This window comes from Scatophagus argus, chromosome 23, assembly GCF_020382885.2.
Source record: "Scatophagus argus isolate fScaArg1 chromosome 23, fScaArg1.pri, whole genome shotgun sequence".
Lineage (NCBI taxonomy): Eukaryota > Metazoa > Chordata > Actinopteri > Scatophagidae > Scatophagus > Scatophagus argus.
The window spans coordinates 8,242,550-8,270,467 of NC_058515.1; the positions used below are offsets into that span (position 1 = coordinate 8,242,550).

Sequence of the window (27,918 nt, forward strand, 5' to 3'; positions counted from 1 at the left end):
TCTATAAAAACACAACATAGACTTGTTGCAGTTAGGGGAATATGTCTATTTACCACTGTTACAACATGGAATGAGTCCCGAAAGGAATTTACAATGAATGGCTGCCTGATAAAATTTTGCTTAGCAAAACAAAGACACATGCATCAGCACACACACAGCATGTACCTCTTTTGAAAAAAAGCTAAATATGCCAGCACACAAAAATGTCAGCAGGGCTTTTATAATCTAAATTCCACAAGGAGTAAAAAGCTCTAGAACGCCTGCCTCCCACTGCATAGCTCACATATTTTTGTCTCTATTTCTCAAACGCTTACCCTGGCTCCTTTCCACTGTGACTTAAGAGCTCTTTTCCTTTCCACTCAAAATGTTCAATTCTCAATGGAGAGAATCCACTTGAAAAGGAGTCCCTGACTTAGACCAACTATCTCTGCTCGTGTGCCCATATTATAACTGGCTAGTATGAACCCTGACAGCAATTTGGCCACAGTAGCAACACTATTGGGGATGGGGATTGAAAGGGGCTGGGAGCGTGTGTCCTGACACGAACCAAGAACAGAATGAGTGAGGTCACCCAGGAAACAGAGGAGATAAAAAGCCACAGCGACGGTGCACAGAATGAAAATATTCTAACTTCAATGGTATACAGATAGTGCAGGAATCTCAGTTTTACATTCTTCTGCATTATCGTGTAAGTACTGACAGAAAACTGAGCCTTCAAACCATACTTACATGACCATATGTCCACCAAAAGCAATGCTGCTCCCTGCAGTTGTTTTGGTTGTCTGTACCAGCTGCGAAGAGGTCTAATGTGATTCTACAGTCGTCTTTCTGTGTAAAAATGCATTCTAACGTTGAGCCAAACGCTAATGCGAGGCTTCAACAGTCTGAGTTTCTCAAATGAAGTGGAAATCTTCCCAAGGTCACAGCCTTTAATGTCCCTCAGCATGAACAAAATGATTACAGCAGCCAATACCAATGAGAATCCATTTACAAATACGCTATCGCTTCCAGTTTTACACTTGGTCTAATGCTAGTTTATGTCTCAACATCAAAATCACCAAAGCTAGGCCATGGGTGTTGGTGTTTGCCACTGCCACACTGCATTGTTTAAATGTAATTCGAAGCTACATTTTTAATAGAGGAAATGGACCTATAGTTCCATTTATTGTATTATTACTGCAAGGTATTTAACAATGACAAACAGGGGATATCTGTACTTACTATACTAGTATACTTATTATACTATACTTTACCTGGTCTCTGAGATGCTGGACAGACTTCTGTAAAGCCAGGATCTGGTGGAACAGGGGGCTCTGGAGCACCGATTTGAGCAGGCTGAGCTTCTCCTCAGTGGGCACCTCCCCCCGCTCCTTCAGTTTGGCCTGAAGACGCTCCACCGCCTGCAAGGCACGCTGTGTATCTGCAAGCCGTCACATATTTCAGTGACAGCGCCGGCCAGAGTAAAGGAGTGGACGCGAGGAGGAGGAGAGGCACGTGGGAGAGATAGAAGGGGAGAGAGCTGATGAGGACAGAGGCTTTATCAGTACATGGGGAGAGATAGTGAGACTGGAGAGGGTGTTTGGACCTGACCTCATTTATACTTTGAAATATCCTTATTTAATACTATGCTTTAAGAAATGTTCCGTAACCATTTGGCATGCACCTTTAATTTCTTATTAATGTTCAACAGTGGCATGTAAATGAAACATAGAAGAAGGATGGAGAGGCACACATCTCAACCTGTAAGCTTAGCTAAGGCTGACTGGTGCTCAGCAGACCTTCCTACATCGGAATCATGGAGCATCAGGTTTTACATCCGAAGAAAAGAAAAAAACTAAATTTTGAACATGCTGTTGTCTGCAGAATAGCAATGTTTCCCTTTCTGCCTTTAGGGTCAATAGTGGGTTGCACAGGAGCATAGAATGTGTAACAGGAGGAAAAGATAAAAGCAGCCGGCCCTTCACAGTTTGCTTGCTGGACCCTGCATAAGCCTCAAAATCGAGCAACTCCAGAGTGGCTTGTTACTGAGGATGGGCCAGCCCAACGTCATCCGGACAAAAATGAAGCAATTTCCAGAGCTCACCAACTGTGACTAACACCTAATAGGGCGTGCACAAGGTCCAAAGCACTTTTTACACTTTGAGAGCTTTGTTGTTTGAACAAAGGTTGTAAACAAGCCAATAATACTGGAGCCTCAGCAAATTCTTTTTTTTTAAACTGTTCACTGCTTGTCCTACGCAGGTTAAGTGTTTCATTTATGCAAATACAGTAACATAAATGTAAATTGAAATTATTTAAGCCTCATTTCTCACTGGCCCAACCTGCATGTTACGCTTGATGATACATAAGTACACGGTTAGCGTGCCAGTCTTGAGAGTGACCACAGATTGCAGCTTTAAAGAAAGAAGCTGGCAGCACCAATTTGGCTTCAGGCATGACAGTTGGACAAATAGATCTCTGTGGGGACAAACAAACAATCAAGAATATGGCAACATTATCAGATATGGCAACATTGGCAGTCCTCGAGCCTTGAAGTACATCCAGGGCCTCTTACACTGGTTGAGAAAAAACTCACAGCAGGAGCCAAATACGACTGCAGAGCCAGCAAAGACGGACACCCAACTGACTAGACCAAACCCCTCTGCAAAAATATGCTCATTTTAGAAAAGATGATTAAAAACAAAAAAAGACACAGTGAGTGTGCACAGACATTGTTTCATGTTTTGTCTTGTTTGTTACAGTAGTACTGAATCTTAATTAAACTGAGTATTTGATATTGGAGAGCTCAGCTTTTTAAATTAGGGATGAGGGAAGGAAGGAGAGAAAAGAACATTTGATAGATACGATGGATACAGTCACACACCCTTTGTTATCATTTCCTTCACATGTATTTTTAACCATAATAAATAACACACCATGAAACAATTAAAGAATTACTTACCCATTGTTTCTATCATTTTTAGAACTTCAGGTGAGTGTGATTTCTCCCCATTAACAGCAGTTTCAAGCTCTCTCCTTTCTCAAGGCCTGCAAAGGACAACAGCATTATGTTATGTCTTTTTCCTTAACAATCAGATGCCTCAATATCAGGGCACAAATTCATCTCATCTTTTGTGCAGTCAACTTCCTACCATGTACACTCTGTGCAAACAGGAAATAAGAGCTGGAAAGGCTCATTCTCCTCGGAGCTCGACTTCTTAAAAACTCTCTCTTTCCAAAGGTCAACATGAAAGGGAAAATGGATTTATTTCCTTTCAGACCAGGCAATATTTATCTCTTAAGATGTTTCACCATAACATCACAGAGTAGCCACTGTGCTGAAGAAATGCAGGCCATTTACCCAGTCCCCAGTGCAATGGTGCAGAGTCTGTTTGAGCACACATCTACTGTAAATACTATACCTACTTTAGATTCCTGGGTACAGCTGCAACAGGCTGAATCAGTCGACTGAAAAAATATTAAATGTCAACTATTCTGATAAACAATTACTTCTGTCATTTTAAAAGCAAAATGTCAAACATTTGTTGGTCCCAGCTTCTTAAATGTAAGGATCTGTTGCTTTTATTTGCCATTTCTGACAGTAAATGAAAAGACTTTGGGTTCTGGACTGTTGGATGGACTGAAAAAAGCAACTGGAAGACTTCACTTCAGGCTGCTAAAAATTGTGATTAGCATGTTTCTGATTCCAGAGAAGAAATGATGAGCGATTTACTGTGAAAATAATCAGAAGGTTAAGCGATAATAGTGCTAATCGTTAGTTGCAGCCCTGCTATACGCCTTTTGCCACCAAACTACATGATCCCAGTTTGTTACAGGTTGATCGAATAAGAAAAAACTAATTCTGAGAGAAAAATCACACTGCCTAAACAAAGCCAGTGAAAGCCTGGACAGATCATAACTTCAAAACCTACGGGAAACATATGAAGGTGCTTTTGCCTTTTATATTTGACCAATGGTGTGATGGCCGTCAAATCCAATCTCGAGAACGTCATACTTGACTTTAGAAGTGGCTTTGTCACGACTCAGGGAGACATTACACGATTAAAGGAGATTGGTGGGATAATTAAAAGCCCTATGTAGACTCTTAGAATAGCTACAGTACATGTGGCACGGGGATCACTACAGCACTAATTTGTTTACATTCATTTGACTTGCTTCACCCACTGTGTGCTTATAATTTTCAAACCGTTCAAAAACAGTCTGTGGCCACGAGTGAATTTTACTTCTCTGACACTTGTAAATTATTTGGGTTTATTTTTGATCAAACTTAGTTTTCGTGTAGTGCTCGAATACGAATAAACTGCTGCAGGGAAGGATGATAGTTCTGCAAAAAGTTATTTATCTTTACTAATTTATCACAGCTACTGAAACCCTTTAAAGTGTTTGACCACCTAAATGATGATTCAAATGAATAATGGCATCCAGTTACAGACAAACATACACTTTTGTGATTTACAAAATACAAATTTGTAAAATATAGCAATACTGTTTTAGTCTTTAACAGCTGGTTTGTTTGTATACGCTACCAAGCAACGAGAACACATATTTTCTCTCATGGCATGCCAATACTGGTTTAATGCTATAAGTTTTATACGGGTTGCTTTCAGGGACATTCACTGAACATAAACTTTGTGGTTCCTATTCTGAAGCAAGAGCAGATGTGATTCACTCTCAGGGTTACACATATCCAGTGATTCGTAATGATTCATTGAAGGCCTAAGGAGCTCATTAGCTACGTTACATTTGGACTTTAAAACCAAAAAAAACATCCTTAAGGTGTCATTCGTCCAAGATAACAGTAATAGCGGCTGAAGTCGTGTGTGTGAAAACAAATAGATAATAATAACAGATTGTCATTTCCATCGTTCTTCTTCAAAATGACAGAAAATGTCGGTCGAGTCCGTCCCTATCTCATATGTGCTTTTTAAAATAAAGCATTAGCAACAAACGATGTGTGTGAATAGCTGTTAAAACCAGTCAAGGTTTGCTCGTATTTTGAATATAGTCGCCAAGGCACTGGAGACAATCCGCTTTTCTCAACTCCTCCTCCTCCTTCCCCATCTCCTCCGTGGAGCAAAAAAGCAACAGGCTTTCGAGAATGAGACGGTCAAGAAGTTAGCTTGAACAGCTCGTTTGAAGCAAAAGTCCGCCCACGCAGTTTTTTTTTGCTACAGGACATATAATACACTTTATACTTGAACCGAGACACAAAACTCAATTTAAATCCCGTGTTTCTTGCTCAGTGACCCACCGCGACAACAGGCGTCTCAGAATATTTATATAACAAAGGCGACTGTTGCCAAAAGATCAAGTTATTCTTACATTCCAAACTCTTCGCTAACATTTCTGGCAACAACATGTCGGGGGAAAAAAATGGCACTTACATGAATGTGGAGGATTTAATTTCCCAGCGGCCAGTATGCTATCCTATCCACTGTTGTCCTGCGGCTAACGGCGCACTGACTGGGGCTTAAAGATGGGGCGTAGCGTAACCCGATCCTCTATGGACATTTTCAGTGATAGCGGCACCGCGAGTTCAACTGGGACTGAAGCGCCGCTTGCTGGTTGCCCTGACATTAAAGGCCTATCAGGCCTGGCTCCCAGCTCCAGGGTCGAGTAATGAAATGCTGAAAGCAGGCTTGTTTCAGTCCCAAAAATAGAGGTCCGCTCGCCTGGGAGAGTAAGAAGTAAGAACGGTAAATTCCTGTCCTATATATTAAGTTTTAAACCAGGTAGTCCTCAGAGTACTCCACCCTGCGTTAGTAATATAAAATAAAGGAATAGCCACTCAGATAAGAGTTTAAAAAACTTTAATTTTCATATTATATCGTCGTTATAGCGTCTTTGCTTTCCTATGCTGTGTACATCAGGATCTTTACATTTATGAAAGATTTGTGGAAAACAAAGAGTGTGGTGGGGTGCCATCAGGTAGAGATTGATGATGAATTCATTGTAAAACAGTAAAAAAAAAAAACCAACTGAATGAAAATTGTGTTATTATATGCATATTAAAGTACTTTGTAATAAAAACGTACAGCGATTTAATAACTATTTATTTAGAGGCGCATGGAAGCCAACTCAATTTCTAGCATGCAGTGCAACCTACATGGCACTGGATCACATTTTTCCACTGGAAGGGCACCTTAGATGGCACTGCATTGCATTTTCTCCCTTTTAAGGGCACCCCAGAGGGCACTTTACCATGTTTTGTCTGCTGGAAGGGTACTTCACTCTATTTTCCTTAAGGGAAAGGCACCCCAGAAGGCACTCAATTGTGTTTTGTCAACCAAAAATGCATCCAAGAGGGTACTTTTGGCCGCATTTTTTTTATTTGCAAACATGGAGGCACCAGGGCAGATGGCACAGTGGTGCGGTGGTTAGCACTGTTGCCTCACAGGTTCAAGCCCAGGTCTGGACCTTTCTGTGTGGAGTTTGCATAATTCTCCTTATCCCTGTGTGGGTTTTCCCCGGGGGGTTTACTCTAACTTCTAACTTACTCTAACCTGAAAACATGTACATTAGGTCAATTGACAAATCTACGTAGCCCCAAGGTGTGAGTGTGTGTGATTGCCTGTTTTTTGTGTGGAAGCCCTGCAATTGACTGGAGACCCGTCCATGGTGTACCCCACCTCTTGTCAGCTAGGATAGGCTCCCCCCGCCACCCTGCACAGATAAAGCTGTATAGAAAATGGATGGTGGATGGATGGATCGAGGCACCAGGGCAAGCTATCACATTTTCTCCGCAGGAAGGGCACCCAAGAAGGCATTTTATCATGTGGTCCCAGATTTGTTGTGTGTCAGCTGGTTTGTAGAAATATAAATTACTGCAAAGTTGTTCATTAAATGAATATGCACCAAAACGTAACTAACATACAGCAAACTCTTTGAAATTAATACCAGTTTGGTAGGTCTATAGATCAAATATTGCAGTAAGCAGCGTGTATTTAGGTGATATTTAAACGTGATGTTGTACACATACAGTGCACAAATAGCTAGAGAAATGGGGTCAAGAGGGGCCTAGCAGCTCAATTTTTATCTGCAGCTCCATCTTTTTTAATTCAGCCCTGCTTATTGTAGAACATTTTAGACTAGAAAGTAGCAATGGTGAATTACATTGAAATTACTTGTGAGACAAATCAATCAAAAGTCAGGTTGTCTTGTCTGAGGCAGCTAAGCCAAATCTTTGAAATGACAACATGACCCATAAGTGTCACTGGTGCTCACTGTTATGCCCTTGAGCAAAAGGCAGAGCTCTGTATCTTAACTATACTAGAGTTGAAGAAAAAAAAATACGACTGTCATTAGTTTTGGACAGAGTGAACTCTTTGTAGAACAAATAAATAAGAAACCAGACCTGAATTCTTAATGCAGACTTATTGCAAACATTGCTGCAGGGGATACAATCTTCAGAATTGGCACATATTTGTTATTATGGTTCAGTTTTCATCAGTATCTGATTACATCTCTTGTGTCTTTGAAAACAATTTTTGGTGAATCAGGCACATTGGTCAGACAAGAACTTTGTGGTTCATTATGCTACATGAATGAGCTAATGCAATATTCGTTTTGGCAATGCACATACAAAGTACATGCTGTACAAGCAGGACATTATTGATACACCCACATACTCAGTGTGTTCGATTAATAAGCATTCAAGCAATGGGAATACATACCATGATTTTGAAGTGCAAAGTAAAGTATTTTTTAGGCCATGGATGTGTGTTGGAAAATGACACAGCATGCTGATAAAGGCAGAATTCTCTCTCCGTGTCCTGTTTATAGGATTATACACTCTATTTCAGGCGGCAGTGCGTCATGCTTATCAAATTTGATGAGCTGTTACTCGAAATGAAATGTATCAAATGCCCACTGGGATGGAAGCTGCTGCCTGTTAACTCATGACTCGGGTCTAACAGCCCCAACATAGCAATGCTCTGATTATGTTTGCATTGTTTTCGCTTCATTGTAAGGGGAAGAGAAAGACGATGTGTTGTGTTGGCTGGTCAGGTAGACACCGGCAAGCTGTTGATCTACCAGGTTCTACCAACTGCAGAACTTTTAGTTTTCATGGATCAAGTCTCAAGGGGAGAGCAGGAAGGAGCAGGGTCACTCTGTAAGAAGTCATTTCAACGGGGGGACAGGCTGCTTTCAGAGAGCTGATACTGACTAAATCCCTTCACCATTTATATCTTTACTTCTACCTCCCTCTTATCCACCCAATAACTCCCATCTTACTTTGACAATAAGCCACTTTTATGTGGGAGGTCTGACTCAGCCAAAAGCTGAAAAAGACAAGAGATTGAAACAAAAAAGAAAGGGAAGAAAAACATCTCAGCTCAGTGCTAGGCAGCTTCAGCATTTTGTATTTTTGTTCCTGCCTATCACAGGCCCTTGGTGCTACTTGTTGTTTGAGACTGCTTTGTGACATGATCGGTGGTAGCTGGGTCCAGTGGGGTTTTTTTCTTTTCTCGGCTTTGCTAATACTTAGGTCAATTTTCATTTTGTTTGATAATTTCATTTCACATTCTTTAAATGGACCATTTCGGCATACTTCAATCTGAAGACATATAGTTTAGTGGGTGTACTTTATGCCTAAAAATATACTCATTAACCTATTCTGTTACAGGCGAAGGTTGATGTGAGATGTTTTCCATGACTATCAGTGTAACTAATAACATTAATGAGGTATTGCCCCAGTCATAAAAGTACAGAACAACTAAATGGCATGCTGACATGATTAATGCTATGAGAAACACCTGCGTTTGACAGGTCAACATATTCATTGCGTGAGTGGTCTATAGATGCTTTGTGCCAGTCATGTTCACATAGCTGATGCTGCTTGATTGCAATTAAGTGTGGAGGTTAATCGTGAAAGTGGTTATTCAAGGTCACAGTGATTTAGCAGTAAAGTGACAACCTATGAACCTGCTACAAAAATGACATCCCTGTCTGAAACCACACATTTTCTTTGAGCACATTTCTGATACCATCTTTATCGGATACCAGCTGGCTGTTTGATGTCATCTGGTGTAATAGAGAGCAAGCCTGAAGGAATCACAAATTTAATGACTGAGCCATATTGGCAGAGTGAACACTGGCATTGTCTGCCTGTCTTGATTTATTGCCATTAAATCCATCAACATTCAAATAGCCTTTGAGACTTGACATCCCAAATGATGTAAAAGCGTTCACAGAAAGACATCATGGTAGTATTTTTCATATCATAGGGGTAGATAGAGAATAACAAAATAATAATTCACCAAGTAGTGGTTGTGTTTCGTGGTTTTATATATAGAAAAAATTAATAAATAAATAATTGCTAATTTTTGCCGCAATTTGAAGGTCTCCTTTTACTGTGCTGGGATAAACTATATGTCCAGCAGCATATAGCAAGAAAGAATACAAAGGTTTAGCAGCTAAGTTTAAGAGTTTGAAAACTAGAAGGTTATACTGATGTTTCAGGGTCAGAGAGCTGAAAACTGAAGGTTTGCCCTGATGGTGTTATAGAGCTGAGGTCACATCGTCATAGCGATAATCAATAGGTCTGTTCCTGTTGGGAATGTGACTGTGCAGATGGAATTTAATGGCAATTTAGAAGTGACTTCTGGAGATTCTGGAGACTTGAACATGTTTTCTACTAAAACTTTGATGGGGATTGTGTCAGAAGAGGAGTCAGTGGGTCAGCGAAAATAAATCAGCCTCTGCCTCTTTGGAGCATGAATGTGTGCAATAAATGTCATGCCAATCTAGACATAAAAATAAAATCAATGGTCCCCATTCAGTGATAACTACTGAATTGTAACCTTCAGTTTTCTCTGGTATTTACCCTTGATGCAGGACTCAATTGTGTAACTTAAGTATGAATGTTGGGATCTATTTTCCTTATTTCTTAATAATTAATATACTTGATGGTTAATAAATATCATAATGAAAGAGCCATATATATAAAGAAAGACTGCTTCTCTCTTCTGAGCTCACATTATAACCATTTCATGAAACCCCAATCAGTGAAAACAAGTGAGAAAACAAACATTTCAGACATCCGCTGTGTGGTAGGTATGTGATGAAGTGTGAGTAAATGTGATAAGGGTCAGTTGCCATGAATGTGTGTGAGAGCTGGCAGCTGTGCAATCGCTTGTGAAAGGGTGATGACTGCTAACCTGGCATGGTAGCTTATTCCTGACAATTTATTACCTCCATCCTCTGTTCAAGATTCTGTAACATCACATTCTCTGTAAATCACTAACACTGCATCATTTGGAGGAGCTTTGCGAGCAGTTAACCGACTCCCACAATATTTGACCTCAGTATTTCTGAAAGCTGGAATAAGGGCCCAAAAGCTAATATTCAACAACTGTCAAGTCATGCTCTTTTGAATGCACCCTGAGTCACGGCAGGTGAGCCTTAATGAAGCTAATAGAATTGCTTGATGAGGCTGAAACAAAAAGTAATGAATGAATGAAATATACTTTAATTGCAAGCACTGGTCACTGCTGAGAAAGGAAGGACCATATTCACATAATGTAGCACCATTTTTTTTGCCTCTTACCTAATCACTGGCATATGTGAGACTGTATTGATGCTTATTTTAGTCCTAGAGCTAAAGCTGTTTTTCCTCAAAGAGATAGCAAGCCAGACTTTGAAAAACCCCACAGGTCATTTAACTGCACTTGCTGCTGTTTGGAACTTTCTGCATATCCTGGTTCCTCAAATACTCCTGTCCAGCTGAGAAAAGAAATCTGTGAGCTGCAAAATAAATCAAAAATGGATGTTTAGATTATGATCAATTGCTTTAAAATAAACTTTTCATATTATTCCTTCTTTATACAAGAAAATACTGCATGTTAGCGTGTGGGCACCACAGTGCTTTATGCTAACATGTTTAACATTAAGCATTCTAATCTTGCTTACAATGGAAACACTGATTTTTAGCACATATTTACCATGTTTACTTATTTGATGTAGCATGTTAGCATGTCCACTTCACTAATTAGCAATAAACACAGTGAAGCTGAAGCTGGATGGAGATGTCACTTGTTTTGCAAGTATTTAGTAAAAAAACCGGTTTGACCTAATCATGGCAATAGGTGATAAAATATTGCATTTCAACCTGGAGGTAACATGAAAGTATGTAAATACTCCAAAATTAAGTCGCTAAAGTTGTACCTGGCTTGGCTTCCTGTTTCACATAGCTAATAGGCTGCATTAACAAAGACTACTTCTCTTGAAAGAAGATAATAAATGTTTTTATGTTATTTAATTTCATTTTTTGAGCTCATTATAATGCCAGGTTTGCTGTGAATACAGGATGTCATCAATACCATTTGTCATTATACTTTTGCACAGTGGTAGAATTACTTTTTGCATTTAATCATATCATGTTTGTCACTAAGAACTGACGGGATGTCAATTCCGTGGATCTTGTGTCCAAAACATAACAAGTTTTTTAATCAGGTACTCATTCAGAACTCTTGTGGCTACATGCATATGAATACTTTGCAGATTTTTTTTTATTCATAAACATGAATGTGATGTGACTTGTGTACAGTCTGTATCTGACTCATTTCATTTTTTTTTTCAACAGCTAACTTGTAAGTAAAGAAAAGTTGTGGATGCCTGTCATGATGATGAATATGCGTTGTTTGTGCAAATGGATTTAATTGCTGAGGAAATGACTGCCTGTGTGACAGGATGGAAAAAATGTTGTCAAGAATCTCTTGCTTGCTTGTTGACTGATCATCCATGTAGTGATACACATGACCACCTGCATGCTGTTGAACAACCAGCATTTCTAGACAGCAAGCGGAATTTAGAGTTGATAAGGACACAATAATGGTAACATGCAGCACAGTACTGCAGTAAACACTCCATGTCCATGTTTTTTTCTGCTTTGTGTTTTCCATGGAGTGTTTCAGAGACTTGACGGACAAAGGAACATTTCGGTGATTATAGTAGTACTAACTATTTGAGCAGCTAACCATCACAGCCTTTGGCTTATTCACAATATAAACACATAAAACACAAAATAAATACATTCATGAAGAAACGTGTAGCTTCATTTGTGAAGCACATCTTACTCTCTCTGCTGTATTATGACATTTTGAGGTAAATAAGAGCTCTCAGGTTCCTGCACCATATGAGACAAAATGTCTGTGCTGGAATAGAACACTATGTTAAGGGGATACCTACTTGCTGGAGTAGCAAGCTAGGTTTAACAACACATAAGAGTCTACCCATGTATTTCCAGAGAAAGAGAGATAACACAAGCAAAACACTAGTAACCTTTACTGTCATTATGATCCTGGGCAGGTAGCTTACAGTTAATTTGTTCGCTCACCAATGCATGACAGCAGTGTCTTATTGATACTTTCATTCAACTCTCATAAGGAAGGTGTTGAACAGTTCCTTTTCGAGTTTCAGTCAGAGCATTTACTGTGTGTCTGCTCTTTTCTGTTTAGACCGTTCCTAACTGCATGCCCATGTTTGACAGAGATGACTTTCTCTACACTTGAAGCCCTCTAAAGGTAATGAATGTGTCTTAACTCAATACTCAATATTTACAGATTATTTGAAAATATAACATAACTGTATCTGTCATTGTGTTGGCCACAAACAGGGATTTCTATATAACATCAGAATGGCAAAAACAGTAGCAAAACCGTTCTTTTTTGCTTTCCAGTGATCTTATTTCAAAGTGAAATATGTGGAAATCCATCCAACCAATGAGAACTCTGTAACAAGAGTAGATGTAGAAGTAGGACGTGTGTCATTATTTGTGCCTGTTTGGATTTCTGTAGAGCCGATCTCTTCTCTCCCAAACTTTACCTCCACCTTTAAATAACATGAATGACAGTAGTAGCGCAGTTAAAATAAACTTAACTTTTCAAGATAAACTTTTTCACAAGTGTGCAAAATGTCCTCATTGTGCAAAAAAAACTGAGTGCAGGTAGCCTAGCAGCAGCTATTCTGAAACGCTGCAATGTGGGTTGAGGAAGTCTCTTTTTAGCACAAAGCTTCAGTCTTTTCCTTTTGTGGCATCTCTGTATATGTGCTGCTGTGTTTTTTTCCTTTTTTTTTTACTGCAGTGATTTTTCTGTCATGTGGGGGTTTCAACACAGCAAAGGTCAAAGCCAAATCTCCACAAATACACAGATACACTGTGAGTGTAGATGTGAGTATTACTAGTATTTAGATATATTTGACACATGCAAACACGGACAAATCAAATATTTGATATGACATCATATGACACAACTAGTATATGTGTAGCTAAAGTACACACAAAACTTCAGAAATTGTGTCAGCCCAAGTCTGAAATAATAAACACACCAGAAACTTTAAAACAGACCCAGTGAATGCAGAGCTCTTGTGATATTTTTTCTATTCTGTTTTCCACGTACAACCTTTGCCTACGTGACAGTAGGTGTGTGCATGTAGTCCCACTCCCACACACACACTCTCAATACAGACACACAGACCGGCAAGGGAGAGAGTCATCAATCTAGCTTTTAATTTCACTACATTGAATTATGCACCCACTTTTTTCCTTTTTTTTTTTGGCGTCTAAATCATTATACCGCTACTCATTAGGACACAAATTAATTTGAAGTGGATAGCAGCCGATATTCTGATAAGAGGGATTGTTGTCATCGATTAAATTATTCGAAAAATTCTATTAGGGCTGACTCTGATATTTCTTAGTCATCATATGAATGAGATTTAAAAGAAAAAGTTTCACCTCAATTCAAAAAGAAGCCAGTACATGCAGATACAATCAGTCACGACCAGCCTGTCGGACCGCGCTGTTAACTGACTCGTGACAGCATGGGCTGCTGGACCACCTTTAACCGTTTTAGTTCGCTTATTGCAGCTGATGTAATGTTGAATGTAGGCAGGCATATTGTGCCCACTGACTGTGGGTAGTCATGGGCCTACATGCACTGAAGGTGAAGACAAACTATTCAACACGTGAAGAAACATCTACATAACAAGTTTAATAATCCGAGATAAGTTGGATAGATTGTCTACTGGTGGCAAATTTTACTTTGCAGATCTCAAATCAGATTAATTCAGATTTTCACATCTAATCATCCTATAATACGTGTGTATCTAATTACTCTTCCTCATCTTGCTGGCCCTGAAGCAGTTCCTCTGTAGATCACCTGTACTGTAAGAAACAGGGACGCAAATGGTCAGTCTTCATTTTGTGCAAAAATTCAAGTCAGTATCTTAGTCCTGAAAGTCTCTCCAAACTTATGGTTACTGATCTGTGCAGCAATCTATCCCTTTGGTGTGGCTCAGCAAGTTAACAATGTCCCAGGTAACACCAAGAGGGAATTTCATACTAACACTGCAACCTTTATAGATACTCAGTTTGGATAGGTAAGACTGCTAAAGTCTCACATTAGCCTCAGACTCACCTGTGTCGATGTCTTAACAGTGGCATCTTGGTTAGAACTGCATTTATTCATGAAAAAACTTCACTTCATTAGATCTTCTTTTGGTATCTGATGAACGTTCCAGGCTAAAAATGTGACCTTGCTTCTGTTTTCGCAAAAATGTTTCAGGTCATGTTTCGAGAACAGCTGTGACTTGAATGGGGATACTGTTGTTTGTTTCCTTCTGTCAATCAGCGCTGAATTAATTTTCCCCTGACCTGGATTTGTCTGTTTCATAACCTGAACCAAGTAGTTCTACTTTTAAACTTGAGTGTAACTGTTGCTGAACAGTGGCTTATGAAGCCACAAGTGGCAAACACAGGATAATGGTACAGTAAATGCTGAAACACATTTTTTTCATGAGATAAAACTGACTCAGTTACACAGCAATATCCACTAACACCTTTTCACCTCTTTGATGCTGTAGCAGAAAAATAGTGAAGAAGAAGAATCAGCTTTTATATATATAGTATATAAAAGTATATATATATATATTTGCACATACACACACTGAATTTGTCTTCTGCATTTGACCCATCCTTAGTTGAACACACACATGAAACACACACAGGAGCAGTGGGCAGCATCAAGCGCCTGGGGAGCATATTGGGGGGGTTAAGTGCCTTGCTCAAGGGCACATCAGCCGGCTAATGAAGGAGGGGGGGGGGGCTTTTTTCGCATTAATCACTCCACCACACCCAAAATTTTTCCTGCCCGTCCGGTGGGGGAATCGAACCAGCGACCTTCCGATCACAAGCCCCTTCTCCAACCTCGAGGACACGGCTGCCCCCGTACTGTACTGAATGTATATTTCTTTCTTTGAAAATGACTTAGCCTCACTTAAACTAAGTAGTTTCTGTGCCTAAATCTAACCCAAGCATGAGTTTAACCGTTTCAGTTCAGAAAACCAAAACAGTCTTATGTGGAGACCTTGGACACCACAGAAAAAAAAATTATGTCACAGGGGATCAGATCGGAAACTGCTCTTATGTGTCACTGTGGGAGGTAATGACAAATGATACGCTTTGTTATTTAATTTGGAGGATTTGTTGTTTCAGCACCGTGTCCTGGCTGTCCATATTCTCACGTGGACTTTGTCACCTACACTGCACAATAAACCTGTACCTTGCACTTTGCTGTTCATACATTTAGTCCTAATACCACTAATCCTTTTTTTTTTTTTTGCAGCACCACACAATCAAGTGCATATCCACACAGTTCTCCACAAACAACTGAAGAAGAGTGTCTCGTTGGCTAAGCACTTTAAGCACTGCTGCATATGTAAGTGTCAGCACTGTGGAGATGATAATTCCTAGGCTTGCTAGCATGGATAAACAGGGAAAATGGCTTCTGCATTATTGGATTCACTTTGCACAACAACTGTCCCTATGAGCCTTAATTTTCCTGAACAGCTTTATATTTGGCAGGAGTTTCTTACAACAGCATGGTGAGTAGCTGTGCAGAGGTTTTATGGTGCCGTGCATCACTTTATGGTGCTCAATTATGACTGCGTCTCAGGTGCTTAACTCTCTGTATTTAGTAAAGCCATTATTGGCAGCTGTAATTTTAGCATTAGCATGTTACACACACAATTATACATACCGTCACAGAACTCAAACGGCTTGTTTACAAGGAAATAGACATTTTTTTGTTGTTGATATACAAACGACTTGGCTCAGAAGCTATGCTTGTTGCATTTTCCCACTTCTACATATCTTTATTCATTAACATTTCATAATGTGTAGCTTAGCTTGCAGCATACTAAAATGCAAGTACAAAAATAAACAAAAGAAAAAAACAAACAACCATTTTCAGTCTGATGTATGAAGATTCTTCAGTTCTTTTTTCTGTGTTTGCTTTAAGGAAACACCAACTTTTAAAGCCCCATAAGTTCTGCTTTTCATGCTTAACTTAGTGAACACTACTTGCAGTATTTAATGCCTCAATATCCACGTTATGTCAGCAAAGCACCTAAGATGCATGTGATCACAAGTTCACCCATTTTAGCCGGAGTACTCAAAACCTCTCCAACAACTACTGCAAAATGCTGTTAGATAGACTGAATTAAGTATAGTAATCAAACATTTACTGAATTTACTTAATGCATTTTATCCATCGCTGTTTCCATGTGTGCAGTGGAATTTATTCTATTTTATTAAGATATCTTTGATTCCCAATGGACTTTGAGGTTCTAACCGCCAACCACTCAAAACTTGTTTGCATGCAGTTGCCTACGCATGCAGGAGATTATTAGCATTCGTGTACAATCACGTTTCTGTCCATCTCATGTTTTTGGTCTACACTATCTCTCTTGGAGAATGGATTTGGCTCTTTTGCTGAGACATGCTTCGCTAAATGTTCACCAGCTAGCGGCTAACTTTGTCTCTCAGGTGACTGGCACTGGGCAGGTAAAGTATAATTGGTTTTAAAGTTTTTTTTTACGAGATATGCTCACCGCTGCTAAACAAAAAAGATGCCAAGGAGAGCTGTGAGAGTGAACCAAAACAGGAAAGCTGCGGACCTGGAAAACAAAACAATGAGCTGAAATGTGCTTGAAAAGCTTTGGTAGAGCTGAAGGTAACCATCATGTCAGGTGATAATTATCTGTGGGTTCATCTCCATGCATAACCCCTTTCACACACAAGTGGCCATGAGATCAACAAAATATTGAGTATAGCAGCTTTAAAGTTGTAAATCAGCCCAGGGTTCAACTCGCTCTGCTCCCTGATTTAGGTTATCAAAATTGAAATAGGTCTCAAAAACCTCTGTTTTTCTGTTCCGGATATGAATTTCAGTGATGATGTTTGTATCACAATAAGCGTGTGGGTGTTGAATTTGATTTAGCCAAAACACTTCACCTCAAAAAATTGAACCCATTCTAATTTTGCAATTTAGAGGAGGTATCAGAAAATGAATGTAATTGTTTGAATACCTGGAAGGATACTTCATTTGAACTGAAAGGATTTTTATCTGACTGCGGTAATATTATCTCCGTCTAGAGAACACTTAGTTTAGAATTAACATGAAGAAATCTCTTCCAGCATGAAGTAAAGAACAAATCCTTGTGCTGATCCACTTACTGTAAATGGGAGGTTGGCAATAATAGAATAAAAGGCACTTTTAATACCTCTGGTGGGAATATTTTAGAAGCATAAAATCTGACAAGTCTGATTAGTGATTCATTACTAAAATGTTGTCAGATCAGAGCCTTTTCTATTTTAGAGCTTTGATTAAGAGTTCCTAATTGCACGTATTTAATAGAAATACCACTAATCATTGATTTAAAAAAAAAAAAAAAGAGTTTTAGCTCACCTTCCTTTTCCATTTTTCAAAAACCAAACTGTTATACGCTCACGAAGCTCAGGGACGTTTCCCATCACTTTCATGATTTTCTTTTCCTGCACTAAAACTAGATATAGATTAAGTCTCACTCGCCTTCATTTCCATATTTTTGAAATGCTTTCCCTCTCAGTGGAGGACATGCAAAACTGTTTGTACTTTAATCACTGAGAGTGTGTTATTCACAAGATAAAAAGGAACTGATCCGAATCTAACTTGTATTCTTTTAGTCTGTACGCATCTGCATCTCTAATATTTGGTGTAGCATTCATGTTTCTGCTAATGTGGAGACTGCTATTTTGTAGTGCCTGAATATTTTATGCAGCCAAGATGGCAGCAGTATATCGCATGGCACTTAAGGTATCGCTTTGAAGCTACCTGGTTTGTGTAAGTGTAATGGCTGGCAGCTTTGGTCAGTGCTCTACCTGGAGAAATCCATTTGCATCGAGGATTGCATGGAAAGCAGTGCCAGGCAGAGATAACGCTGCATCTTTTCAAAAGCAGGAAGCCTGGTTATTTTTCATCGGTGCGTTCAGGGGTTCAAGGTGTTTCTTACACAGGAAACAAGTGCAAAAAAAAAAAAAAGAAGAAGAAAAATAAAAGTACTTTATCAGGTCTGTGTTCGCATAGGCTCATTAGTGTAGCACCGAGTGAGTGATTGGATGATTGCTCGTTATTGTTTGATTATAATTAGGATTATTAAAGTGATTAATTGGCTATAGGATGATTGAGAGGTTGAAAGCTGGCTGGCGCCTGCAGGAGGCGTGCAGCTGGTGCAGCGTTCAAAGGTCATCAGATTTTTTTTCCCCTTGTGTTCCTCGTGTGGCACATTTTCGTCAAACGGTGTGGTATCTCAAGATTTAGCTGTAATTTCGTTTCTTAGCTGATGCTTTGTGGCATTTTCAGCTACAAATGCAGTCAAAAGGACAGCAGCTAGAATGACAGTGGATGTGTTGGGTTAAAAACGTGTGCTTCCCACAGCTTCTTGTATAAATTGATTTGAACGAGTAAAGCAAGTGAAAGCACCACGAACTCTCTTCTTTCTTCTTCTTCCTTTTTTTGGAGTGAATACAGTTAAAAAAAAGTCCTGCATATGTCTTCTTGCAAGTAAACATGTCCCCCCTAGAGGAAACAGCGTTTGCATTCTTAGTCACTCACTAAACTCAAATGAGAACTCAGTGTTCATTTCCTTGATTGAACTGTCGATGGTCAGCTTTTATACTAGTTGAGTTTTCAAGAAATCTTTTGAGAGAGACAGAGAGAGAAAGAGAGGCAGTGGATTTCGCATAAATATTGCAGTCACAGGCGGAATGTAATATAACATAGGTCTCTTTGCCAGCCGCAGGCAAGAAGGGCTACGGTTGTGCTGGTGGAGAGGCTCTGGTTTGCAGCATGTTATCTAGCGTTTGCTGCTAGGTGGAGCCCGAGTATACCGCGAGAGCGGCAATCCACATCCGAGTTTTTCCTCTCACCTTTCACTGGCTCTCCAAACCCTCGGTCTCCATACAGAATTACTCCCAGCTTGTGCGCACAATTGGTTTGTCATAGTCGCAGAGAGCTCAGTTTTTAGACCCAAACAACTTAGACACTTTTCGCTCCTTGTGGAGCTTTTCTCACCAGACCTCCCGACTCTCTCTCTCTCTCTGTGTGTCCTTGTCATTTTCTTCCCTCCTTGGATACTCTTTTTTTGTTTGTGTTTGTGTGCGTGAGTGGCGAGGGCTGCTGGCGTTTCGCCTTTTCAGCTTTCAGGACGTGATGTAGCCCCCGCTCAGAAGGACGCCTTGTGCCATAAAGGGATGTAAGGGGACAGTACCGTGGATACGACGCGAGGGAAGCCGCTGTTTTCTCCTGCGGCATCACCGGGACTCGGATTCTGGACGCGCGGCAGATTACACCGAGGCGATTTGTTTTTACGAGGATATTGAACGGAGCGACAGGAGGCAACTATTTGGATTCCTTGCTGTCTCTCTCTCTCATTCACTGCTCGACTCCCGTTTTTTTTTTATTTTTATTTTTTAAAAAAAAATCAAGTCCATTCCTCGCACACAGTGCGTAAGGACGGTTCCCGACGCCTGAAAGACAGTACAGAGAGAAATTATCGCTGGCGCCTTGAATGGAAGGACGTGAGCTGTGTGTTTCACCAGTCATTTCTAAATCCGCGGTAAGTGTGACTTTGTTCCACAGAACGCGCACGTCCTTCTGTTTGTGCGCTTATCCACTGTTATCTGATCCATCCCATAATAATGCCCATGAATGAATCCCCGCAGCAACGCTGATGTGCCCTGTAATGTCAGTTTTGACATGCGCTTCACTCTTAATTACTTTAACTATCGATGCGTTCAGGTGCAATCAGCGCCGGTCAACGCGGAAAATATTGATAGCCAATATGAAAATTTCAGTTTCCTGTCGGACTAATTAATCCTTTCTGTTAGAAGGCTGGATCTAATGTATCTGGGGATTTGTTGATTAGTGAATGGTCGTTTTTTTTTTTGTACCATTCACACGATGCTTGAAAGAATGTGCTCCGGTGTGAAAATGGCTTTGCAAAGAAGTTGCATGTGGATACATACCCGTGAATGAAGTTTGTGCGTTATAAAGTGCCTTTTCATTGGAGCTTTCTTCTCCTTTTTCAGTTTAAATTGAATATGAAGCCCTCCTTACGTCTGTAGGCTGAAGCTAAGACAAAGAATGAACTGCGTGTCTCTCTAAGGTGCTTGAACTAAGAGATGTACCAATGCAGGCCTGTGTTTTCTGTTGCAGTTTGTTCTTTAGAATATAGTGGGGTGTGAGAATAGATCCAGTGGTGCAAGCATCTGCCTTTTTTAATGAAATGTTGAATTTTGCGTAAAGAATAAAATAATCAAGTTATTGGTACTGGCTATGTAATATATATAAATATATTACTGTCCATAAACCTTCAGTCAGTCTGCTTTTTTGTGGAATATCCTTTGTCAGAAAAGCTCTGCACAGCACATATCATTTATTGCACATGCCGAGAAAGACATGCTGTCCTGTGTCTGAGAGAAGTGAGGAGTCGAGGGGCCGCTGCTTTGACGCGAGGACGGCACACTGTCTTTCAACATCAAAATCAAGGCGGAAAAGGTAGCCAAGCCTATCACTTTGAGTCGCATCTGAAGTTTTTTTCTCATCACTGCACGACGATGCCCTTCATTTCCAGTTCACGGTTTGATCTCGGTTGAATTTTACCCTGAATATTATAACAGCTGTGCACTTGGAGATCATTCATGAGCAGTTTTTCATCCAGGGGGTTGGCGTATTGTCCCACAGATGTGAGACTTCAATGGTGTGTGTGTGTGTGTGTTTTCTCCTCCATTTTAGAATATCATTGACATGATTGTTGTTTGTATCCTTATTTGAAAATTACATTCATTATGGCCAGGACTGCAGTACCATCTGTCATATAATCTGGATTGGTAGAAGTGCCCTCAAGCAGGTGACACACACACACACACACTCCTCTCACACACAGTTTCCTCTACCAACAGTGAAAACCTTGACTGTCTTCTCCAGGGGAAACTCAAGGGGACAGTTGATGCTTTCTGACTAAACGGTTATGTCAACCTGCACTTTGTTTTCAGTGTGTCTCATCCATTTTGATCGCGCTAAACGTTCCTTGTGGGATATAATTTAGGTTTTATTTAACATTACAGCAGCTGAATCCAGCAGCTGGTGTGATACCTGATGGGAGGGCGGCACGAAAATAAAATAATTGCTCCCCTTGCTTTTCTTGAACCTGTTGTTATGTTGCAGCCCGTTGTAGGAACGGTTTTGTGAAAGAGGAGACGTGGTGCTGCACACTGACTGAACTGGTTATCTTGAGAAGAGAATCACATAGTGATGGAAATAAACATGGAAACAGCACGCTGAAATGGATGTTCACTGATCGTCTTCATTCTCATGATTGCGCCATAATATTTTTTCATTCTGGTTAATGATGCTTAATGCTTCCTCTGTTTTTCTTTCAGAACTTGATAAATGAAATCAAACTTAAAAACAATTAAGATTTAGGATTCATTAGAGCACTTTTAAGAGATTTACTGCCTTCTTTTGTCTCAAAGACTCGTTGTAGGCATCTTTCTCTCTTTTTTTTTCTTTTTTTTTTGTTTCAGTGCTTTGTTCTGGCAATGATTTTCCCCTGTTGTACGCTGGATGGATTAAGTTGCTGCCCTCATTGAGAAGCCTACTCTTTCCTCATTTGGCCATTTGCGTCGTTCCTGTGAAGTAACCCCACTCTCTGTGATGTTCTCCTTTTTTCTCCTCGTTGATGTAGTGTAGTTTTTCAGCCAGTGGATTTTTTTTTTCCTCTTTTTTTTTTTACCACTGGCAGTTCAATTTATTTGATTTGATTTTTTGCCTTTTTGGACATGATTGCAAGCCAGGGGCAATCCAATTTGTCATTGCGGTATGAATGGAGACATGGGCTCTCCGATTCTTCTTCATTAGGTTAGCTTATGTGGGGTAAAGCTTTATGGCTCATATTAGATACAGTGAGGGCTTTTACTGGTTTATCAATTTGAATAACCATTCTTCAAGGAGTAGCATTTGGAAAAAAATATTCTTTCTCTCACACAGGCGCACGTTTCCCATTTACTTTCAACATCTTTTGTGATACATGCAATGAATTGGATTCTTTTTTTCTTTCTTTTTAGATGAACGGCATCTACTGTAGCTTTAAACTTGTCAACTGACACTGTGCTCCCTTAGGTGAGACCTGGATTGTCCTAACGCTGCCCACATAACCCTGTGTTGTTGTCCAAGTAATGCTAACAACTCCACCCAAACACGTCAATGCATTTTTCTATCTTTGTCTCACTGCTTTATGTGTAGTTATCTGGGACGCTGCTGCACATACTTTTCAGATGTTTGTATTTCTCTCACTGAATGAGGGAATTTATTTATTAATTACTGTTTTTAAGACAAAAAAAAGTAGACTACAGATGAGAACACCTCTTATTAAACTTGAACCCTTTTTGGCAGTCAGGGATTACAGTCAGGTTGTAGCAAATCAGTGACATTTTTTTAAATGATGGTCTCATTGGATACAGATCACAACAGTCTTTTCACTCAGAACATCGCCGGTTTCAGCTGTAAGCAATGTAAAATCCTGACTTTTTCTATTCACTTGAACTGAAGCTAGAACAATGGCATGTGTTTCCCACAAAGCTAAAATGATTACTTCATGATGTTCTCCAACCTCTTAAATATAAAGTGAATATCTCTAGGTTTTGGACTGTTGATTTGACCAACACATGGAATGTTTTGTAGACCAAAATAATAATCGATTGTCAAGAAAATAATCAACCGGTTACTGAAGGTAATAGTTGCAGTCCTAGTTTTTTTTTGTCAGACCTCACCTTTGTGCAACTTTAACTGTGGGCCAATAGGAGTGCTGTCTGGCATTAATCTTACAAAGTGCCATCACATTATTTTGTGAATTACAACACTGGCAGATAGAGGTGGGCGATCTGGCCAAAAGATTGTATCATGTACTATTTAATCGCAATCGTGATCCAAAATCTAAATCGTGATGTTTGTGAAATAGCCCATGAATTTCTCTATGAGCAGAAAGATTGTTATTTTTTGGCACTGGCTCCTCATCCAACATGCCGCAAGCTATGACTCAGGTGCATTATTAACAATGCATCCCCCCAAGGAAGAACCGTCACTCTGTTGGTTTGTTCACGTAACTTAGATCTGTCAGTCAAGGAGGTTGTGGGAAGCTTGGAAACACAATAAGAGGACACTGAAAAACCTAAATATCTTAAATCCGTCCAATTCACCTGAAAAATAGATTGTGGAAGCCTTCAATATCTTTGTTGGGGCTTTTGCAATTTAAGGCCGTCGTTTTGTTCCCATCATCGACAGATTCCTGACACAGAAACCTGCATGTTAAATCTCCCAGCAAATGACATTACTCCTCTCAAGAGATTTTTTTTTTTTTTTTTAAACTTATCATAGGCAGCGCTGCGTGAGATCCTTGACGAGTTAGAACACAAGCACACTAAGAAGAGGAGTTTTCTGGTTTTTCACACAGGCTGTCTAAATGATGGATTTCAGAACTTATTTTGCAGTTGAGTGATTGTTTATCCCCACGGCTGGATGTTGACATGTTAAGCATCACAGAAACGTCTTCAGAGAGTGAGGATGATGCTTTTTATGTTTTGGAAAAAAAAAATTTTTTTTTGTTCCCCTGTGATTTTTAAATAATAAGTGGCTCATTCTCCAGTGTAACGCTGTGGTAGCCTTAATGGCTAAACTTGCACATTTTTGTGTTGTATGCACGAGTTCTGTATTTGAAATTTTTGTTTTTTGAGATGTAACACTTAAACCTGTGGCAAAAAAAAATACAAGGCAGGCCACCTACTGTACTGCATTCACTTTCCTTTGGGCTAAATCTCACCCGCTGCTACAATGAGGCCCTTGCTTTTTGTATGGTCCCGAAGACCGGAGCTATCATGCTGTTAGGAGTGAGACAGGTTGGTCTGCTGGGGCCCCTTCTCTGCCAGGAATGTCACAAAAGAAGAAAAGCAAAAGCTGAAAATAAAAAAAAAAAGAAAGCACGCGGCCGAGGAAAGGTCCTCGAGGTCTGTGCCTCTCAACACTTTAGCTGTCCTGTCTCATAAAGTGGTCGGACACAAAGGTTTTGACACAAGCTTTCACAACCCCCTGCAGGAAATGGGGGTTACAGTTAAGAGGGAGACTTCAGCTGGTGCTGATGGAAAGAACAGACAATTAGTTTCCTGATTCTGTGTGGCTCTGTGAAGAGTGACCTCAGTGTTTGGGAGCAAAAGTCAAAGAAAAGAGTTGCTCGCACTCCTTTTAAAAGAAAACTGTTTCTTCAATGGATGCAGCATGTATTTTTTTTGAATATTGAATATATGTTACAAGGGTTTGAGCACAGCTTCTTTGTGGGAGAATTTTAGTGTTTTGCATCATTTTGTGTGTGTTTATTATACTTCTGCAAGTATAATAAATTCTTTCTGATAAAGAATGTTCTATGAATCCACACAAAAACACGGTGTGAGGCAGCGGCGTCGAAAAGAACAGGAGTAAGAATCAGCAGTCTGTGCATCTCCCTTCTTTGGTTAGAAAACCAGAAAACCAGTTAGGATAAGACAGAAGGGGTGTGTGGTGTATTGATGAGCCCCTTTAAATCACTAACGGATTTGCAGGGATTTTATACCGCTCCAGTGAGTCTCTGGCGTGTTGAGGATAGGGTGAGGTCACGGAAACGTTTCACTGACTGTGTCTTTGACTTGAAATCATGACAATGAACAGGCAAACAAGTGTGGACATAAGCGAGGACGTTAGATTGTGTAGCAGCAGGAGATAAGCTCATCGGTTGACCGTGAAATCAGTTGAAGTTAAGAAGCTGTTTTTTTTTTTTCTTTACCGCTAACATTCACAGAACACACTCAGCCTTGACTGTGTGTTGAATTCCAGTGGCACGTAATTTTAATTTAGGCATTTAATTTTAATAAAGGCCTCCAAGGCTGGTACGTTGTTGAGCACAAGAGTAGATGTTGCTGTGACCGGTGACAGCGTGCTTTAAAAAAAAATTGTCATGTTTTAGAGTGGAGTTTCTAGCTGCAAGCCACCCCTCCACCTTTAACTTGACACATAGTTAAGTTGTCCCTAGGGGGGTCAAAACACTTAGCAGTTGCGCTTTAACACTCAACGACTTGTGCAGGCAAAGATGCGAAGACTGGATGTGCCAAGGGGATATAAGTGCAAAGAATTAAGCAGCTTGCCCATATGCGGATATGCATTCATTCAGCAATGATTCTTATAATAACATTGCTTGCAGATAAGGCCCACTGCAGTGTGTCAGGACTCGTGAATAGTATAGATAGAACATCTGTTGTCCCTCACTTGGTGAAAACAGCAACGAAAGGGTTGTTTTTGGGCAATTATATCTCTATTCCAAAAAGTAGTCTGCTTTTTAACCTTAGCCCCCACAGAATTGGCCCAAGGAAACTGAATGCCCGTGAGTGAAAAAGATACATTCTCTCCTGGAGTGCAGATATGGACCCAAAAATGTCAACTTAGCATTTAAAGCAATCCAAGCCACTCTTACGACCCTGTTGGTGGTGTTAAAATGTACCCAAAAGCTATCAAACTGACAAAGTCTGATGGAGCTGCAGTACATCAACCTCTTTACTACTCTGTAAAATCTGATACATTTGTCTATGTGCATTTTACAGTATGACACCAAGTTTCTTGCAACAATATTGATGGCTTTTCTTTATTCTGAGGATTTTTTCTTTTTCCTTGTGAACTTTGGATCAGTGAAGAGGATTCAAACAAAGATGCAATGCTTCTCTGAGACCGAAGCTCTAAAAGAAGTTAATTTATGGCCTGTTTGGGAGGCAGGTTTGGGCTTGAATACATAATAAGGTAGTGCACCTGCAGCTGCATACAAATGAATGGAAATGACGGTTAGTATTTACTCCTCCCCACACCATTGGAACCTCCTGATCTGACAACTAATTGGCCAGCAAAGAGAAATGAAGATAGCTTCCTTGTTCACAGGCTGCTGTATCTGCAAATATCAGGTGCAAATTTGCGCATAGCAACTTTGCACTCTCAATTTTACACCTGTTATAACAAAGTGCACCTTTAACTTACAATAAAGCAGTACAGAAGAGAAATATTCTTAGTATGGAAATGCCAGATGGTCACAAATTCATATTTTGTGCTGTTAGAGGAATCAAATTAACAAGATCAGACAAAGGATTGACGGAATGTTACTTCCTGGAAGCCTTTATAACAGTTCTGTTGAAACAATATGCTGTATGACTTGGATGTTATTTGGCACTAAAGCTCTTGAGCACAGAGAGAAGATGCGATAATGACTCTCTAGGTACAGACATGGGACCAGGAGACAAGACTGAAAGAGACACAAAATGACTACAAATGACTCGTTGTTGTGGTTGTTTTGTGTCCCTTTGTTGTCATTTTGTGTCTCTCTGTAGTCATTTTGCCATTTTCCAGACTAATTTTTCCTTCAGTAACACGGGTGCTCTTTGTTATTGCATTTAAACAGAAGTGTGTTCCAGACCCTCTGTTTTAGACATCATTCACATGACAGATAAATAGAGATATTCACATGGATGGGTTTGCAATGTAGGTGCGTTAAAGCGTGCTGCGTCTCATTCGGACATACAAGGGTACCCTCTGCATCTGGATGTCACGTTGGCCCATGGTTAGCCAAAAAGGCGTTATTTGGCGCCATGGGAATGAAAATGGGCTCGCCCCTTGAGTCCTAGCTGTTGAGGAATCCATTCATCCTCCTGGGTAGTTTCACATCTTCAAAACATGTCGGTTCACTGAAGAACATAAGCTTTAATAGTGTTACTTTTGTGTTTGGATGCAAATTCCATTACAGCATTTTTTTTTTCATCCTACCATACTTTCAGTCTTCCACTTCAAAAGAGCTTGTAATGGAACACAAAGCCTGAATGCCTTGCAGAGATGTTGATTACAATATCCTGCTGAATCTTTTTAAATTGAAATACCACTTCCCCATTCATACTTGATAACATTTACAGAGGGTAGACACATTTTTGCAGGCGGATAATTAAAGTATTTTCACACAGGTGGATAGCTCCACATTGAAGGGTTTATACTTGAGGTTGTTTCCTCTTTTTCTTAATTAAGGGAAGGAATTTTTATCATGCAGTAAATCAGGCTGTGCTCATTGAGTTGATCAGAATCTTATTCCACTTCGAAATGTATTGCAGAATTTCAACATGTCCCTCTGTGCTTGTGACTTAGACCAAATTGATTTTCCTAATCGATAGCATAGGATTGGATTCAGGAGTCGGGGGTGGGATCTGTCAGGACTGACTGCCTCAGTCACCAGGCTGCTCAAGAGTAGCCCCTTGTTTGTTCTTGTCTTCATGACTTCATGAGCCTCTGTTCACCGGGAACTGTGCATTTCAAATCTTGGCGCTTCGTTCACCTTGCTACCCTGCTTTATCTCAGGTTGGTATAATGACAACAGAATTGTGTATCCACTGGCAAATACAAACTTCCCTGCCAGCCCTTTGTCACCTCTGGAATGGAGATGACTGAATTGATGCACCGCCCCAGTGGAGCAAAACGGTTTAAATGACAA

At 40.0% G+C, this 27,918-nt stretch overlaps 2 protein-coding genes across 25 annotated transcripts in view; one reads left to right on the forward strand and one right to left on the reverse strand.

The window, feature by feature from the left end:
* The window catches only part of LOC124054896 (multiple PDZ domain protein-like), a 41,840-nt gene extending 36,155 nt beyond the window's left edge, over positions 1–5,685 (reverse strand). For 7 of the 11 annotated variants that reach the window (XM_046381372.1, XM_046381371.1, XM_046381370.1 and 4 more), the window contains exons 1-3: positions 5,385–5,684; positions 2,942–3,027; positions 1,254–1,420 (exon numbers count right to left, since the gene is read on the reverse strand). In XM_046381372.1, coding sequence (XP_046237328.1) covers positions 1,254–1,420; positions 2,942–2,957 — 183 coding nt within the window. In that variant the 5' untranslated portion in view covers positions 2,958–3,027; positions 5,385–5,684. Of the gene's footprint in view, positions 1–1,253; positions 1,421–2,941; positions 3,028–5,384 lie in introns of all 11 variants that reach the window. The other 4 variants (XM_046381374.1, XM_046381373.1, XM_046381368.1 and 1 more) reach the window with 2 other exon arrangements.
* A 9,977-nt stretch (positions 5,686–15,662) lies between these two features.
* The window catches only part of LOC124054617 (adhesion G protein-coupled receptor L3-like), a 198,641-nt gene continuing 186,385 nt past the window's right edge, over positions 15,663–27,918 (forward strand). For 7 of the 14 annotated variants that reach the window (XM_046380817.1, XM_046380818.1, XM_046380813.1 and 4 more), the window contains exon 1: positions 19,130–19,938. The gene's annotated coding sequence lies outside the window, so the exon portion shown is untranslated. Of the gene's footprint in view, positions 15,720–19,128; positions 19,939–27,918 lie in introns of those variants that run through there. The other 7 variants (XM_046380812.1, XM_046380810.1, XM_046380816.1 and 4 more) reach the window with 2 other exon arrangements.